Raw genomic sequence first — 18,912 nt, 5'->3', positions numbered from 1 at the left:
ATGAAAAGATTGTATTTTGTTTTGGATTATTTCTTAGCATAACAGAACAGTACACTTGCTGCTTTTTATGTTTGCCCTGTGTGCAGTTTTGAATAATTTTAACCATGAGATGCTTTTGTCAACTATTCTCTTTACATAAGCTTCCTTTGTCATGCATGTGTAATTTTGAGTTTACATGCACATTTCCCTTGGCTTCATAGAAGTTAAAACTACTTGCAAGCTTTGGTTATGGACATTAGTGCTATATATGATGCTTCAAATGTGTCCAGTAGTTGATGAAGGGAGAAGAGGAGTAGGACAGTTGATAGCTATTACCAAAAGTATGTGCTTGTCTGCACTTCGGGCTGTTTTACTTCCTTGAGTTAAAAAACCCTCATCTTTTGTTTCTTTCCTGTGTGCCCATTGTTTCCATGGTGCTATACATAAACGTCAAGTTTGAAGTTGGTATCCAAGTGAGCAAAATGTGTATTATTTCAGTCCGTCTTGAATCATTCGTCTTGAATTATATCCCTAACTGACATACTGTTATTTGTCCTCCAGGGCTGCGGAGTCGATGGATTTTCGGCGACTCCGACTCCGACTCCGACTCCGGCTTTCAAAAACCAGCTCCGACTCCGGGCAGAATTGTCGACTCCGATCGACTCCAACTCCCGGCTCCGACTCCGCAGACCTAGCAGGGCTGCGGAGTCGACAGATTTTCGGTGACTCCGACTCCGACTCCGGCTCGGGTTTCTAAAATCGACTCCGACTCCGGTCACAACTGTCGACTCCGACCGACTCCGACTCCGACTCCGCAGCCCTGTGTCCTGCAATGTCTGTGCCTGTGTCCGCCCTTACCTCCGGCTCCAGCCTCCAACCAGCCCTGCTGAGCTCTGTCGCCGGCGCGGTGTGTCGCAACGTGCTGTTTCTCCACTCCAGCCGACAGCTGCTAGGAATCGTCCTGTGCCATGCGCCATGCGACACAGCAATTGTAAGCTGCAGGTCACATTCGGACTGATTGGCTCCGCGTATGTGCATCCGGCCGGGAGCTAGTCGATATCAGGGACGTGGGTCGGACTGTTGTGGCGGCGTGCACTGTGCTGGTTGAAGTTGTATTTCTGTTAATGAAAAGCATTAATACATAACCGTGGCCGCAGCCCAATGTTATTGTGGATTTCAGAGGGAGTGGCCAGTCAAAAGGGCCCCATGTGGGTATGGATCCAGTGTCCAGTGGGATTGGCTAAGATTTCCGGCGATTGATAAACGCTTCTATGATAGTAAACCTATTGAGTTATGAGGGGAGGTCACGTGACGGACCTGACCTTACTAAACTCTTGTGAAAACACGACACATACGAACGTTAAGAAACCGACAACTCTTCTTTCTGCCAAGTGTCATCTTTCTGTGAAGGATTTCTTGGCACTGAGTGTTCAGAAATTGCGTTGTTTTAGGACTGCGCAGAGGCTCACGAGCGACAACATAGGTCAACAACCTGACCTACCTTAAATATGCGACTTGTACCATAAGATCCAGCTTGATCAAAAGATAGGACATGTCAAATTTCATCTCTTTATCTCAAAAGAATTTTGAGCTATGGTAAAAACCGCCAGTGTGGCACCATATCGCCTCCGCGCGCGGCCGGAAGGTAAAAGTTCGCCGGCTCTAACTAAACAAATAGTCGTCGTATCGCAAATTCATTGACGGCGTTCGAAGCGTCGTTCAATTTACTTTCGAAACATATCCTAACATTACCATTTAACTGCCTAGCGCAATCACCAACAAGCAAAAGTTCCGCGCATCCCTCCTCATACAGTGTTAGCGGCGGCCGGCCGCCGGCCGCTGACCCACATTCGCGTCATCAGGGAATGCCGCAACTAATTTATTGTTTCCAACTTTTTTCCCGGAGCGTTCTACCTGGTTTATATAGCCTTGGTTCAGACAATGTGCCCGGCAAGATACCTATAAGAAACAGGTAGGTCCGATGTTTTGAGTAAAGCCCAGTAAAGCCCTGGTGACGTCACTGACATTTCTTATATGGAGAATTTCGCCCATAAGGAAAATATTTTACATACGGAAATTTGTATTTCATTAGGAAAAAATACATTCTTTCAATTTCATCATGAAACTTATATAATTTAATTAAATAACTTGAAATCCTTTGAGTGCTTGTCCCAACCCCTGCTATACCTTTGGTCACGTGACTTCCATGATAAACTTTGCGTTTTGCAATGTTATGACTTAAACAGAAGCAATAAATGTTACAAACGTATTATTTATGATGTTTTAGGCAGCAATCGTGTAATAACATCCTTGAATTATATACATTCTGCTTAAAAGAGGTCACGTGATGTTACCAGATTGTGCTCGGACAGCATCTTCTTGAACTTCGATTTTGAGTACTTTTTACCTTCATTGAGTCCTAATAACGGACGTTTTTAGTTATAAAATGAAGCAATGAATCTATTGAGGGCAAAATTTAATCATTTTTGCACTTTCAAGCCGGGCTATCCTGGCATGAACTTCGGCCGGTTTGTGTGTGAAGCCTATGGTGAAGGGAAAACTTCACGCCCGGCTGACGTCACAGACCTCGGCTACCAAATCGTGTCCGGTGGGGGTCGGTGCCCGGAACCTTGCTCTTTCGGCGGATTGCAATATCCTTATCGGCCGCCCTTACCGCCCTAGCATTGGTTGCAGTGCTGCCAGATTTGGAGGATTTCCGCAAATCTGGAGGATTTTGAACTCTATTTGCGGACAAATTTCGTTTTTGGAGGATTTTTTATTCTGGAGGGAAATCTGGAGGATTTGTCGCCCAATTATTATATTTAATTTCATGGAAACATATAAAACATTCGAGACTAAAAAGGCATTTTCCTGCCCAGCGTTACCCTACCCGTTAGGATATATCATGTCCTTTATCACCGTGAGACTGCAGAATGTCTCAGTCTGTAGCTATATCTACGAGGGTACCAAACTACTGGCGGATCTAAGGGGAACATTTGGGGCAAATGCCCCCGGCCCCCCTGTAGCCCCCGAAATCGACGAAAATTTTCGTTTTTTTAGGATAGAACGAAAACTTAACTTTTATTAGAAAAAGTATCTTTTAAACTGCACAGCAGTGCGAAAGGATTCGAAATCCGATGAGTTTTTAGAATTTGGGGAAACTTTTTTTGGGGGTATAGCCCCCCGCAGCGTCCAAGACCGCCTTTCTATATCTACCAATAGGATTTGGAGGAATCTGGAGGATTTTTGTAACTGATCTGGAGGATTACAGCCTTCCCCATCTGGCAGCACTGATTGGTTGTGATCACCAATACTGCTTACGAAGTGCCACGGGACGCTTTGTTCAGGGCCCTTTTGACTGTGAAAGAATGTATGATGGGCTATGAGAATCATTATTCGTGATCTATGAGGAATTTGTCGTCGAATTATGTGCATTGCATTCCAATTTTGAAAGAAAAAGTATTCGAAATCCGAGGTCTCGAGAGATTAGACCGGCCGGTCTGCCTGCGGAGCGGCCGCCAGATCCTACCTATAGTAGTTCAGGAAACGGCCACCAGATGTCAGCCACTTCTGAGTCACGAGGCGAATTGTAACAGTGTTAATAATTCATAAACTTACCAATAGAATGCGCTAATGTTAAGACCGAAAATGCGGGGCCTTGGTAACAACTGGATTTCCATTACGTCATGGGTGATGATGTCACACCACGGGTGACGTTTCACTGCTGCTGCTGCTGTCCACGGAGGGCAGCGTTTGTGAGTGGAAAACAGTAGCAACGTTTCTTATAGGTATCTTGATTGTAACATTTTTGCAGGGGTCAAATGTAACAGGTTATAGATCAGTCGCCATTATGTCAAAGTCGTCAAATTTTCAAGGGAGATGAAACATTGCTAGAATTAAGAGAGCTGTAAGTTTTGTCGCAATCGGCAGCTTTTTACGCGATTTTTTTGCGAAAAACCGAGGGAGAGGAGGTCCATCCAACCCCTGTATAAGTGCGAGGTTTTAAGCCTTTTTTCCTGAGAAGAACCGTCTCCACCAAGTCTGGGAAGATGAACAAGTGTTCAATACTTTTGTTAAATCAAAGTTTTGGGAAAAATTGTGTTGCTGTAGCCTGTAAATTAGCATGTTACAATTGTCCCCGGGTGGTGTTACTTTTGACCCCGTATCTGGGGTGAATTGTAACAGATGAATTGACTTTTTCGGACAACAATTTTGACCCAAAAAATAAGTTATTTCGGAAATGTTTTAACAGCATTTTAAAGACAAAACCTCATAGTTTCTGAAAATAAAAGAAAGAGTTTTATAACTGCAAACGTGTTTGCACCAGATGATAAAATGCAAAAAATGTTACAATTAACCCCGTTCTCCCCTACTAGTATACCTCTACAGCAGTTTTGCAGCATTTTTAGGATCTTTTTTTTGGTAAAGTAATCTTGCTTTTGATGGGAGGGAGTGACGAAAGCCGAAGTAGCCACTAGGGGTGCAGACCAAGTGCAGACATGCACGACGGTAAATGTATGTCCCCCGGATCCGCTCACCGCTCAGCGGCGCTGCAGACTCCACGGCTGACACTTTCAATGACCATATCCAGACCGACATTCGACAACCATCGGTACCCGTGTAAGATGCCGCTATTGCGGTAATTTATGCAGATGGCTTGCAGTAGCCCTGTAAGCACACCTGACACCGGTCACTATGTGCCGCCTCATGACCTGGTTTTGCAGATAGGTACGGCATGAGGTGACATACCGGTGCCCGATCTGGCACGTTGACTGAGCAGCCACTGCTGCTCGACGCATTGCTGCAGTGTCGGTGTTGGAAGACGGGCAAACGGACGGGCGACAGCTCTCTTGAGCCGAACGGACTGACCGACGGCGTACGGACCTACACAGTGCGGTTCTTTGGGTGACAAAGGCAAGAAGAGTAGGTACTGTGCGGTAACGGACAGAGCGCAAGGGAAGGACTGACGCAAGACGGTTCTTTTATACTCAGAGGACGGTTCTCCCAAGTTTGACGGACGGCAGTCGACACGTTAACGGACGGACACTTCGCTGGCAGACTGTGAGTTGCTACCTGACAGACGGATTTAGGAGAGAAGCGAGTTTCGCAGAGCTACACAAGCGCGACGATGGACGCTGTGGCCGCGGCGATAGCGCTGGTGCCTCCCAACGCTGCCAATCTGGTCATGACCCTCATCGGCGCCGGTCAGCTCATCTCGATGTGGAACAACGTGGCCACGAAACTCCAGACCAACCCCACGGCGCCCAGCGGACTCGGAGGCTACAACGCCGGTGAGCAGTACGACTTTGGAGGGTACGGCGAGTACGACACTGGAGCCAGCGGCCCCATCGGGTACGACACCGGAGCATACGGTTCCAGCGGATACGACACAGGATTCAGCGGATACGGCACGGGATCCAGCGGGTACGGCACGGGATCCAGCGGTCCCGGCGGCTACTGGGCCCTCGTCCGAACCAGGGCCGCCCAGCTGCAGGCAGCAGCTCGGTCCTCAGTAGGTAAGACGTTCCGAAGATGGCTCAGGCGCGGCTCTCGGGAGGTCGCTCGAACCCCAGTCGGTGCTGCGGTCGGACGGAGATTTGGCCGTGGTGTGCAGACGGTTGAGTCCGGAAACGCGCCAGGCCCAGCACCATCCGTTCAGTACGACCAGGGTAAGTGGCTGCCAATTGCAGAGCAGCCGTCGTCCGCCGCCGCAGCAGGGGGACGTCTTGGGGAAGCGTGAGACGACTGCCACGCCCTCTTCTCGCTGGAACTGAATCGCCATCAGTGAAGTCAAGTACGGAGTGAACAAAGGCGACGGGCAGGTACCGTGCGTTTGCGTGGTTTTCGTTTGAGGCAATTTTACCTTGAGCGGTGCGTTGTATTTATTTTGAACTCATATTGCATCTTATTTATTTCATAGCTATGAGTGTGTAAGCGCGAGTTATGTGGCTCAGTACGTGGTGCTGCTCAAAAGCCCTGTAGGAGCTTGGCAGGTCGCTCCAGTCAACGCATTATCGGTGTAAGGTACGAGTGGAGAAGGTCGTTATTTATTCTGACGTGTACCGACCCACAATTAACGGTCACGTTTGCTATTGACATAAGACGCTTCTTGCCAGTAACCCAAATCAAAATAGCAGAAGACACAGCGGTGTATGGTTTATTTGATTCAGTGTTTTACCCGTTGCCGGTGAATATACTAAGTAAGCGTCAGTGAATATCAATAAACAAGCATCTAAACCTATCCACTGTAAGCAGAATGAAGAGACACATGTAATCAACACTGAAGACCTCAGGTCACTGTCACACAAAAAGCATACAACACTATATCTGTATGCATGGGGAAAGTGCAGGCAGGGATGATCCCATCCCAAAAGTGTCCCTATTTGGAGGATCACCGCCTATAGATCGTTCGTCCGCCACATGATTCCTACTCTGAGCGACTACCACACAATGCACCAGCCTACACGGTATGTGCGACAAGCAGTAGCGGTTGAAGCGTGCCGCCGATCCGGCGCCTGGCTCGGCTGTGGTAAAGGCAGTGCAGGTTAGGGCACGATACAGCTATACACAGACACACCAGTATTGCTAGAGGACGCTGAGAGACGCCGCTCGGCCTGTGCCGGAAAGGACCGGCCAGGGGCCAACGGCCCGTGAGTCACCCGGTGACCCGCGCTGGCCGGTCACCGGGGCACAGGGACACCACCGGGCCCCGCATTGGGGCCCACACTAAATAAATTATGCAAACGAAACAGTGGCGCCCGGCGCCAGAGATGCAGACTAGAAACACAGAGACCGTTTCGGGAGGCGGTCCGGACGACGGGGCCGGCTCGGCCGCTCAGGGGCGGCGGTGGAGGGCACGGGGCGGCCACCGCCGGCCGGAGGGTCGGGACGGGCGCCACCACAGGCGGCGGGAGGGTCAGCCCGAGCCCTGCAACACACACGGCGGGGCAGAACGTCAGCGGACTGCGGACTGCAGACTGCAGAGACCTTCCTGAGCCTAACATCGGCCGGGTCAGTGCACTGAACTGACATCGAATCTGGAATGGGAGCTTTTACGCAATTTAAATGAACTCCGAAGTCCGAGGAATGAAATTCACGAGGTTCCTGAGAGTCAACAGACCACTCTGATCAATGACCGATAAATGGCTAATCTGATGCATCAACTAATTCTGATAAAATTACCACTGTTCTAAGTTGAACACAGCCTGAGACTTTAAGGGTCAAAAAGTGGCACAAGTTATTAGTAGTTAAGAAAAAAGAGTTATTATGTCTCCCTAGATAGTAGACACCGCAACTTAAATAGCAAAAGGCCTAGGATACTTGAGGACAAGTCGAGCGGGGGGGGGGGGGGGCATACACGCATGCATAAGCCAGATAGAGACTATAGTGTTAAAATCATCTAAAAGACACGGAGACACCACTGACAATTTCCTTGACCGACCAAAATTAAGATGCTTGGAACTTTATCCCTCGAATTTATTGGAAACATTATCGAAACTTATTACGAATCCTACAATAAAAAATCAAAATATGTTCAAGACAATGGAAATTGACATTTGAGTCATTGTCAAAACCAACCTATCCTTAGTCTCACTTCCTGACCTCCTCATTCATTCATTGCATTTATTCACTCATTGTATCTACTAATTGCATTGATTTATAGCATTCCATCATTGCATTCAACATTCGCTAATTCATTCATCCGTCCAGTCACTCACCGGCGCTGCTATAGTGGCGTCTCTCGGCGCAGGTGGAACCCATTCGAGGAGCCATCCGAAGCCAGCGCAGACGTCCTCTGTTTGGAGGGAGCCGCTCGCGCGCGCAGCGCCGCCGCACCCGCCTTGAGACCGGAGTTGGCCTGGGCGGCCAGCCCGCGGCGCGGCCGCGACTCTGACGATACAGAGCTGCTGCCGCTTTTGGTACCCAGAATGATACGCATGTGCTCGTTCTGGTCGAAGGTGAATGGTGCCGAGGTGCGTGGTCGAACGGCGGCAGATGGCGCGCGCGAGTCGTGCGGGTCAGCGTAGATGAGCGGCAGGTGCGCCTGCGGACTGACGGGCGTGGAGCGCCGCTCCGCTGGGCTGCACGGCGGCGACTCGGCGACGGTGGTGGTCTCCACGGGCCGGCCGCCGCGCCGCCGACACCGCTGCAGCTGCTGGGTGAAGGACAGCCCGCCAGAGACTGCCGCCGGAGTGGGTGAAGCGTCAGCGGCCGGTTGAGACGTCTGCGACGATTTGCCGGTCGAGTCGGTCAGATTACTGCTAGACTTGGAGTGCGAGTGATTGCCGAATGAGGCGCACGACTGGCGCTTTTCAAAGGTCGAGGAGGGAGAATCAACCGGGGAGGCGCCACCCAGCGCCGCACTGCTCGGCTTCGTCTCGGCGGTCGAGACAGAGTTCATGGACGCGTTACTGGCGCTCGCGTGGCAGGGCGGCTGATGGACCGGCAGTGGCGGCGGCTGAGGCGGCGGTGCGGCGCTGCTGGCCCCATACTCCTCCAGTAGACGCACCACCGCCTCGTGGCGGCCCTTGAGCGCCACTTTGAGCGCGCTCCGACCGTGCATGTCAGAGTGATTCGGGTCAGCAAAATGGTCCAGCAGCACGCGCACACACTCGAGGTGTCCCTCCTGAGCGGCGATGCAGAGCGCGGTGGCTCCTTGACTGCAGGTGTGGTCCACAGTAGCGCCATGCGCCAGGAGCGCGCGCACCACCGCCGGGCGGCCCTGCCAGGCGGCGCCGATCAGAGGCGTGCGACGCTCGGCGTCAATGGCGTCTGGGTCTGCCCCGCGCTGCAGTAATAGACGCACAGTCTCCGTATGCCCCTGCCAGGCACTGACGTGCAGCGCGGTGCGTCCCTCCAGGTCACAGCTCTCGACATCCGCTCCGCTGTCCAGGAGGAACGCTGCCATCGCGGTCCGGTTATCCAGAGCCAGCAGGTAGAGCGTACTCCGGCCGTCCATGTCACGGTAGCTGGCGTCTGCGCCGTTACACACCAGGTAATGCACCACGTCCTTATGCCTCTCCAGCGCTGCCATTCTCAGCGGGGTCTTGCCATCATGTGAGCGCAGATTGACATCGGCACCGCGCTCCACCAACGCCGCCACTGCCGATACGTGACCCTCCTGGGCCGCCAGGATCAGCGCGTGCTTTCCGTCATTATCCACCTCATTGACTCGTGCGCCGGCGTCTAGAAGAGCGTCAATCACATCTGCGTGTCCCTCGTAGGCGGCGTAGTGAAGCGGTGTCCACCCGCCGTTATCGCGGTGGCCCTCGTCCAGGCCTCGGTCAAGCAGCAGGCGGACAGTCTGAATACAGCCCTGGGCGGCGGCCACACTGAGCACTGTGCGTCCCTCTGGGTCGATTGTGTCGCAGTAGCAGCCCCAAAACAGCAGCAGCTGGACCACTGTGTGGTGGCCCATCGAGGCGGCGGCGAAGAGCGCGCACCGGCCGGCGCCGTCCGAGTGATCCACGTCCGCGTCCGCCTCCAGAAGCAGTTCACATACGTCCCTGAGAGGAGAGAGGGAGGGGGAGGGTCAGATTCCGTCCGACTGGTCCACGTCTGCGTCCGCCTCTAACAGCAGCTCACAGACGTCCCTGAAGGAAAGAGGGAGAGAAAAAGGTCAGATTCTGTCAGAGTGGTTCGCGTCCGCCTCTAACAGTAGCTCATATACGTCCCTACGAGTGGGCGAGGGAGTTATACAACCAGAAAGGACGGAGAACGGCTACACACGTCCCTGTGAGAGGAATAAGGATAGCACGCAGTCTGGGGGACAGGTGGGAGGGTCTGAGGCCGCATTAGGGAGCAGATGGAGGGCCACACATCGCTGAAGCGACAGGTGCATGTCATTGACAGCTTTAGAAACCACTGAAACGGGACGTAACTGTCATGGAGCTGAGCTGGCTTCTGTGACAATAACCACATAGGAGAAATCACAAACGTTTTAGCTATCCCAGTCCTGGGATTTCACAGTTGCCAACCGCAGTTCCCGGAAACTCAAGACCACTCCTAGCCCCACCCTTCCTCTGTCCACCACTTTTCTCACCTGTGCCCCTCAAAGGCGGCGACCAGCAGCGGAGTCATCCCCTCACGGTCCTCATGATTCACATTGGCGTTCCTTTCTAGTAGCAGCGCCACCACCCGGCCGGCGCCCTCACAGGCAGGCACACAGAGCGCGGCCACGGCCAGCGCCGTGCGCCCGTCCCCATCCGCGTGATCAATGTCCGCCCCGGCGTCTAGCAGACGGCGAACGATCTCCACATGACCCATGTATGCGGCGGCGATCAGCGCCGTACGTCCCTCGCGATCAGTGCCGTTCACATCTGCGCCAGCCGAGAGAAGAGCTGATACGATATCGTCGTGTCCGGCCCAGGCGGCCGCGCGCAGAGCTGTTCTCTGTTCTCCGTCAACACTGTCCACGGTAGCGCCGGCACTGAGCAGTAGCTGCACCGTGGCCGTGTGACCGGCCCAGGCGGCCGACCGCAGCGGAGTCCAGCCGTCGGCGTCCGGCCGGTCCGGCGCCGCGCCGGCCGAGAGCAGGGCCGCCACCACGTCCGCGTGTCCGTGCCTAGCGGCGAGTGTGAGCGGCGACTGGCCGGCGGCGTCCGCGCAGTCGGCGGGCACGCGGCGGCGGAGGAGCAGAGCCACCAGGCCGGCGTCGCCCTGCCGCGCCGCCGACAGCAGCAGCGCCTGCTCGGCGGCGGGCTCGGCCGGCTCGCCCTCCGCCAGGTACATCTCCAGTAGTCGGCCGTCACTGTCCGCGTCCCGCTCACTCTCCGGCCCCGGCTCCGGCTCCGAACTAGGCGCCGCCTCTGGCTCCGGCTCCAGTTCTAGCTCCGAGCTCGGCGCTCGGTCCGGCTCAGAGCTCAGCGCTAGCTCAGAGCTGAGCGCCGGCTCCAGTTCAGAGCTTGGCTCCGGCTCCAGCCCCGGCTGTGCCTCAGCCGCCGGTGGAGCCAGCCGATCCTCTCCTGTCGGTTCCACGCTCGCCTGCCGGCTGTCGGGTAGTGTGAGGGGCACCGTCTCTGCTCCCGCCCGCTGCAGCAGTTCGAGTGTGACCGGCGAGTCGGGTTGTCCGTCCTGGAGACAGGTCTCCACCTCTGCGCCGGACCAGAGCAGCAGCAGCGGCAGGAGATCTGGCTCGGCCGGCGGCCGGCCCGACTCCATCCGCACCAGGTGCTCAGCCAACAGCTGCACCTCGTCCGGTGCCAGCTGGGGCGCCCGCCGCAGCAGCCAGGCGGCCAGCATGCCATGGCCGGCCTCCGGCTGGCACAGGAAGCGCTGCGTGCAGTACTTGACGTCAGTCAGCCACTCGGCGTAGCTGTGATGGAAGAGGAGCCGCGCACCGTCGGTCGTATCCACCGTAAGACGCGCCAGCACAGACAGCCGCCGCTCAAAGTCATCACACGTCACCGCCGCGTTCTTGAGCCGCACACACTCGAAGATTGTGCTGACAGGCAGTGGCCGAAGCGCCGCCAATAACACATTCAACACCGGCAGGGCCTTGTGGAAGTGTTTCTTGGTGAACAGCCGTTGACTGAGCCACAGATAGAGCCCGTTCAGGGTGCCGGGTATCTCTCGGACCTCACTAAGCCGGATGAAGCCCTCCGACACACCACTAAGCACCTTCTCTAGGTACAGCAGGCAGCCGTTGCTCTTGATGTGCAACTGGTTGAGCATCTCGGCGGTCTCGTGGCTGAGGTGCTGGCGCAGCGCCGCCTCCCGCTCCAGCCGACTGAGGATGTACTGCTGCAGGTCGGTGACCACGTTCGCCTTCCGCAGGTCGTCCAGCACAATCTGCCAATGGCACAGACGGGGGGGGGGGGGGGTTCAGATGACAGCACCAGAGGAATTCCACCAATATACTGCGAGGGGAGGGGGACGGAGGCAATTAGGTATTGAACGATGACAATGCAACTACCATTAAGTGTTCCGAATCAACAACGAATGATAGCATATTATATAATTAATGAATGGTTCAATGGGACATCGTCAGGTTAAACACTGGCCAGCAAATTCAAATTGCGTGGAGTTTTGTTATCAAGTTGCGTGAAATTTCGCCGCAAGAGCTAACCGTCTCTGGCTTCTCCATTGTAACGCCATCATGCACTGTCGTCACCCGGGCCGGTCGCGCCTGCCTACCTTTCTGAAGCCGGCGAACAGCCGCGTGACATCCCGACTGGAGCGTCGCGCAGTGACGACCAGCAGCAGCCAGCGCGGCAGCAGGTGCTGGTGGCTGGCCAGCAGAGCGGCCACGCTGCCCGCGCCGCCGGCCGCCGCCCGGTGCGAGTCATCCACACCGTCCACCACGAACAGCAGCGGCTGCGGCGGCTCGTCCAGCTCCAGCAGCGGAAACAGCACCGCGCGGCGCAGCGCTTCCTCCGGCTGGCGGCTGCAGAACACCGGCGTCAGCACCGCGCTCACGTCCGGGTCGCGCAGCTTCTCCGCGTAACCGGGCAGCAGTCGGCTGCGCGCCAGCTGCGCTGACAGCTGCAGCACGAACGTGCCGGCGCGCAGCGAGTCCGCCTGCTCGGTGCGGCAGAAATGGTGCGCCACTAGCCGCGCATGCAGGGACAGCTGGCGACCGGTGGCGGCCGTCGGACGCGCTAACTCGCTGCAGAGCGCCGTCTTGCCCGAGCCGACGCCGCCCACCACCAGCGCACCGCCTAACTTGCTCTGTTTGTGCTGCAGACATTGAGAGATTTTTGTGAAGGCCCACTGGCGGCAGAAGAACGGCTTGCCATCGAGCCGCGAGGCGGAGGCGGCAGCAGAGGCGGCCGGCTCGGCACCGGGCGCGTCCGTCATGACCGAGCCGCTCTGTCAGAGGGATGAGCGGGAGACATCACCGGCCGGCCCACGGCGCCGGCACACGTCCTGGGGGAAAACAGGGACAATGGAGTCAGTGAGGCTGGCCATGACAGGTAGTCAAAGCGGCACACCATGCACCTATGTACTGCAGTACCAATTAGACACGGGAAACCACACATGCACATTGCACAGGGAGCATGACATGTCTCTAATACGGGCCACAAAAGACAGACACTGCAGAGTGAGACATGGTGAATGGTGAAACTCCACGGAGGGCACAATGCAGAGCTACAGCACATAGTCACACAGATAACCAGCAGTATTCGGGACCTGCAGAGCCAGCGCACTTGAAGGATGACCGATCAAGTCAAGCAGGGCCAGTGTTCTAAAATTGGATTTTGGTTGGGTGTGCCGATGAAGAGAAAAAATCCTAGGATGAGAAAAAAGGAAATAAATAACCGAAATATAGTTGTAAAATGGTGTAATCCCAATTTGTATGCCAACTGCTAAACCAAGACCATGTCAGAATCTTGACAGGGTGTTGGACAAAAGGATGTGGGACGTTGGGTGCATCAACTGTCAAGTGGCATGTAAACTGGCTTACCTAGAATTCTTACCTAGAATGTAGGATAAGAGGCAAGGGAGCTGGGCTCATGGGATGCTGCCTCTCTCACTGTCTATTCATGTATTGGTCGTATCTGTTTTTGAATGAACTGATGCTGGGACTTTCTACCACTTCTTCAGGCAAATTATTCCAGTGGTCAACAACTCGTGATGAGAAGAACATGGTTCTCTTGAGGGTTCTGTGTCTTGGCTTGGCGAGTTTAAGTGAGTGGCCGCGAGTCCTGTCGCTGCGTGGTCCAGCGTCCATTTGAAGAAACTTATCACCAGCTTTCACCACATCAAAGCCCTTGACAATTTTGAAGACTTCTATCATGTCGAATACAATTAGAAAATAGCTTTCCACACTGGAAGAGCGTGTGTCGTAAGCATGGCTGTCGGGAATACATGAAACTTTTTCAGAGATGAAGTAAAGTCGGTCATTCATATTTGAGGGATGAAAGTATTTTCCCCATTAGGTGTGATTTGCCACCAAAAATTCTGAAAAATGGAACACTGAGCAGGGCGCATAAAACACACAAACCACCACTCGACACCGCGATCCACTCCACTCATCCGTCCGCTCCACACACAGCGGCGTGTTTGTGTGTCTGTCTGCCGCGCTGTTCGGCACACATTCAACTCATAGCGGCGACGCGGCTATGGAAGGTTAGGACCCTGCCCGGGCGCCACTGAACGTGACCGGAGCAAAGGGAGACGGGGGTCGGAGATAGATAAATCACCCCGCCGACAGACGCGGGGCAGACCCTGACTAGGGGTGGTGCGAAGGGGAGTGTAGGAACGGGCGCGCCGCTGGCAGGAGAGCCGAGAGGCGCGAACGGCAGTCGTCGACTGCGACGGACGGCGAGTGGAGCAGAGAGTGGGCGAGAAGTGAGCTAAGGAATCCGTGCGGAGTGCCAACGGCTACGAGGATTATCCGATCACGCACTCCTTAACGCCGACATGGCCGCCGGCGAGTGGAGCGGAGAGCGAGCGAGAAGGCAGGGAAGCTGTGGGGAGTACCAACGGCTACAAGGATTCTATGGTCAGGCATACTAACGCCGGCACGGCAGGTGAGGCGTATCGAGCACGGCTCGGGGGTACGTACAGCGGAGTGCGGTTCCTTGGCGGCGACACCACGAGGATGGTCGCCCGGCGACTGACGCGGCGCCACCATGAGGATGGTTTCCCCGGCGACTGACGCGCATCTATTCAGAGGCATATTAAGCGCACACGCAATCGTAAAGGAAACCGGGGAGCCTGGTAGGCACGCTTTGAAGGGTCGTGCAACGCGGCACCCCAACCTGCGACGCGATACACACAAAACACCTGGTTCCGGCCACCCTACAACTCATGCACACACATCAGGTCCGCCGCCGACCCCTCGGCTACTCTGCAACTGCAATGCGTCCGACGCCCCGGCAACTCCGCACTGCAAATACATCAGGCCCGCTGCCGACGCCTCGGCTACTCTGCAACTCACGCACATACATCTCATGCACATGCATCAGGTCCGCCGCCGACGCCTCGGCACGCACATACATCAGGTCCGCCGCCGACGCCTCGGCACGCACATGCATCAGGTCCGCCGCCGACGCCTCGGCTACTCTGCAGTAGAGATGTCCTCGGATATAACTTTTCGGTATACCGATACCATACTGATACCAACTCGGTACTTGCTAATTGATTCCTAATGTGTTCGGTATTTTGTTGGTATAATGCACCCTAGGTTGGTACTTGGTTTGGTATCGGTATTCCGACTTTCCGTAGTCGACGTCCTACTCTGCGCCGCACATACATCAGGTCCGCCGCCGACGCCTCGGCACCCACACGCATCAGGTCCGCCGCCGACGCCTCGGCACCCACACGCATCAGGTCCGCCGCCGACGCCTCGGCTACGCTGCTGTAGAGATGTCCTCGGATACAACTTTCGGTATACCGATACCATACTGATACCAACTCGGTACTTGGTATTTGATTCCTAATGTGTTCGGTATTTTGTTGGTATAATGCACCCTAGGTTGGTACTTGGTTTGGTATCGGTATTCCGATTTTCCGTAGTCGACGTCCTACTCGGCACTGCACATACATCAGGTCCGCCGCCGACGCCTCGGCACGCACAGGCATCAGGTCCGCCGCCGACGCCTCGGCTACTCTGCAGTAGAGATGTCCTCGGATATAACTTTTCGGTATACCGATACCATACTGATACCAACTCGGTACTTGCTAATTGATTCCTAATGTGTTCGGTATTTTGTTGGTATAATGCACCCTAGGTTGGTACTTGGTTTGGTATCGGTATTCCGATTTTCCGTAGTCGACGTCCTACTCTGCACCGCACATGCATCAGGTCCGCCGCCGACGCCTCGGCACCCACACGCATCAGGTCCGCCGCCGACGCCTCGGCTACTCTGCTGTAGAGATGTCCTCGGATACAACTTTCGGTATACCGATACCATACTGATACCAACTCGGTACTTGGTATTTGATTCCTAATGTGTTCGGTATTTTGTTGGTATAATGCACCCTAGGTTGGTACTTGGTTTGGTATCGGTATTCCGATTTTCCGTAGTCGACGTCCTACTCTGCACCGCACATACATCAGGTCCGCCGCCGACGCCTCGGCACGCACACGCATCAGGTCCGCCGCCGACGCCTCGGCTACTCTGCAGTAGAGATGTCCTCGGATACAACTTTTCGGTATACCGATACCATACTGATACCAACTCGGTACTTGGTATTTGATTCCTAATGTGTTCGGTATTTTGATGGTATAATGAACCATAGGCTGGTACTTGGTTTGGTATCGGTATTCCGTTTTTCCGTAGTTGACATCAATACACTGCACTGCACATACAACAGGTCCGCCACCGACGCCTCGGCTACTCTGCAACCCACGCACACACATCAGGTTCGCCGACAACGCCCCGGCCACTCCGCAAATCACGCACATACATCAGGTCCGCCGCCGACGCCTCGGCTACTCTGCAACTCATGCACATGCATCAGGTCCGCCGCCGACGCCTCGGCCCCTCTGCTACTCATGCACACACATCAGGCCCGCCGTCGTATAGCCTCAGCCACCCCGTAAAATCTGCACCGGCATGGGTCGAGAATATGGTATGGCAGGCATGGCACGCGCCACACCAACTTAAAAGATGGTATGGCAATGCCATACCAACTTTTCAGGGTAACAGCTACGAAATTTAAGGATTTCAGTTTGATAAGAATAAAACACGATAGTATTGTTTCGAGCAACTGGCGCCATACCAACTTTGAAAACAATTCTCCACCCATGTTCGCACGTACATGAGGTCCGCCGCCGACGCCTCGGCTACTCTGCAACTCACACACATGCATCAGGTCCGCCGCCGACGCCTCGGTTACTCTGCAACGGCACATACATCAGGTCCGCCGCCGACGCTTCGGCTACTCTGCAACTCACGCACACGCATCAGGTCCGCCACTGACGCCTCGGCTACGCTACACCCCTTGCACGTAAGTACCTACATCAGGACCGCCGCCGACGCCTCAGCTACTCTGCAACTCATGCACATACATCGGGCCCGCCGCCGACGCCTGGGCTGCACTGTAACCCCTGCACACATCGGGTCCGCCACCGGCGCCTCGGCTAATCTGCAACCCATGCACACGCATCAGGCCTGCCGCCGACGCCTCGGCTACTCTGCAACTTACAGGCGCCAGGTGCGCCGCCGTCACCTCGGCCCTCTGCAACACGGTAGGCACTTAGCTTACTAAAGCGCATTTTAGTGACATCAGAGCCTGAGTCGATCGCCGGCGACCTGGTCACTCGTGGAGGTGTTCACCGCCGTACCGTACAACACGGAACGCAGACCATTTAGTCACGCCGGCGATTCGATCGGAGTCTGGCAGGCGTAGTTCAGACACGCTATTGTCATCGCATATAACATCTTGCCACGAAACCTGACACGAACCTGCCTGGGAGCCGCTTCAATAGCGAGATAAAGCAGCACTTGTTGACGAGGCAACGTGGCGGGGTTGGTTAGATGGGATAAGGCCCCTTGTCAAAACAGACCACGCATTTCGAGAAGCGCTTCCGAACGCAACCTGATGGACATACGCTGCCGCAGAAACACATCTCAGCCAGTCACCTTGGAGGCTCGGTTTAGCACTCAAGGAGTCTCTTTGTGAAAAGGTCTCAAAGTATTTTCTAAGTGGCCGCCTCCGTATTTCTGCAAATCGGCATACGCATACATCCGGTCCGGCGCCGACGCCTCGACCACTCTGTCTACACTACACACCTGGTCCGCTGCCGACGCCTCGGCTACTCTGTCTACACTACACACCTGGTCCGCTGCCGACGCCTCGGCCACTCTGTCTACACTACACACCTGGTCCGCTGCCGACGCCTCGGCCACTTTGCGCTTAACACATACGCACACACACACACACACACACACACACGCACCCCCCCCCCCACACACACACACATACACACCCGGTCTGCGTCATGCATCGGCTGCTCTGCAACTCGACAGGCATCTAGCTATCGACAGACTATGAACTTCTTTCGTCCAATGTCTGAAATACTGGGCTCAACGGTGGCAGACGAGACCGAACGAACAATCCGCACACACTGAGAAAACAGTTTCTCCTTTTTCGGTCTCAGAGATCAGTTTCGGGCTAATGTCCCCGATTCAAAACAGATCACACATTTTGAGAATATTTTCTGAGCAACGCCATTGATCGCAGAAACAGAGCTCAGTCGGTACCTATTTTCGGTGTCAAGCTTTTAAAAATTAGTCTTACTATGAAACCAGTTTCCAGTCCGAACCCCAGTTTCGGTATCGCTTGAATCCAGTATTCGGGTACATGAGCCCTTAGGAAGCCTTACTGAAACCGTTTTAAAATCAGACACATTTGAGGCTGGTTTTCAGCGCTCAATTGAGTCTTTATATTCAAACTGCTCTCAAAGTGTATTCTGAGTGCAGGAATCGAGCAAGCACAGACAAAATGCATGCAAGATCATGCCCGGACACAACTACACCGACTACGCCGCTGCCTGCCGGCTCCCCACTCTCGAGACTCCGAGTAAGCGTCGCGACACTGCAATCTGCGGCAAGCTGGCAGCCGACACTTTCGCGAACCCTGCCCACCCACGGTAACCCGTGCGAGCAGCTGCCAAATGTGAGTCCCCATATGCGCTGGCAATGCAAAGTTGTCATCCCGCAGGCCAGAACGGAGCGGCAGAAAAGTCATCGGCGCCCGTGCTCACAGGCCTCATGAACAGCACGTGATTCTTAGGTAGGGGTAGGTGCGTTTAAAGTACCCTAACAATGCACCGTTCCTACTTTCCGTGAGGCACTGTGCTTTGCGTGCGGTGCCATCACAGCACCGGAATCTACGCACAACCTTTTCTACCAGTCATTCACGGCCACATGGCCATACAAACCCCATTTATGTATGTGCGGTCGTATGAGCACGTAAACCGGGTCCGCCGCCGACGCCGCGGCTAAGTTGCGCGCAACATAGGTCTACGGGACCGCTGCA

At 54.8% G+C, this 18,912-nt stretch overlaps 2 protein-coding genes across 3 annotated transcripts in view; one reads left to right on the top strand and one right to left on the bottom strand.

Moving 5' to 3' along the window:
• Positions 1-3,851: 3,851 nt before the first annotated feature.
• LOC122364817 (spidroin-2-like) lies at positions 3,852-6,214 on the top strand. Its single transcript, XM_043335576.1, has 2 exons — positions 3,852-3,886; positions 4,704-6,214. Exon 2 carries the CDS (start codon positions 5,108-5,110, stop codon positions 5,717-5,719), a length of 612 nt encoding a protein of 203 aa, XP_043191511.1. The 5' UTR covers positions 3,852-3,886; positions 4,704-5,107; the 3' UTR covers positions 5,720-6,214.
• LOC122364804 (ankyrin repeat domain-containing protein 50-like) overlaps positions 6,121-18,912 on the bottom strand; it is a 26,572-nt gene continuing 13,780 nt past the window's right edge. For both annotated transcript variants that reach the window (XM_043335563.1, XM_043335570.1), the window contains exons 2-5: positions 12,115-12,846; positions 10,022-11,769; positions 7,698-9,485; positions 6,121-6,907 (exon numbers count right to left, since the gene is read on the bottom strand). In XM_043335563.1, coding sequence (XP_043191498.1) covers positions 7,706-9,485; positions 10,022-11,769; positions 12,115-12,777 — 4,191 coding nt within the window. In that variant the 5' untranslated portion in view covers positions 12,778-12,846 and the 3' untranslated portion in view covers positions 6,121-6,907; positions 7,698-7,705. The remainder of the gene's footprint in view (positions 6,908-7,697; positions 9,486-10,021; positions 11,770-12,114; positions 12,847-18,912) is intronic.

This window comes from Amphibalanus amphitrite, unplaced genomic scaffold (assembly GCF_019059575.1).
Source record: "Amphibalanus amphitrite isolate SeventyFive unplaced genomic scaffold, NRLGWU_Aamphi_draft 000027F_arrow, whole genome shotgun sequence".
In the NCBI taxonomy this organism is placed as follows: domain Eukaryota; kingdom Metazoa; phylum Arthropoda; class Thecostraca; order Balanomorpha; family Balanidae; genus Amphibalanus; species Amphibalanus amphitrite.
This window is presented reverse-complemented; position numbering and strand designations above follow the sequence as displayed.

Excerpts from the sequence above, each read along its gene's own strand:
- LOC122364817 (XM_043335576.1), top strand. The coding sequence starts at position 5,108 with ATGGACGCTGTGGCCGCGGCGATAGCGCTGGTGCCTCCCAACGCTGCC.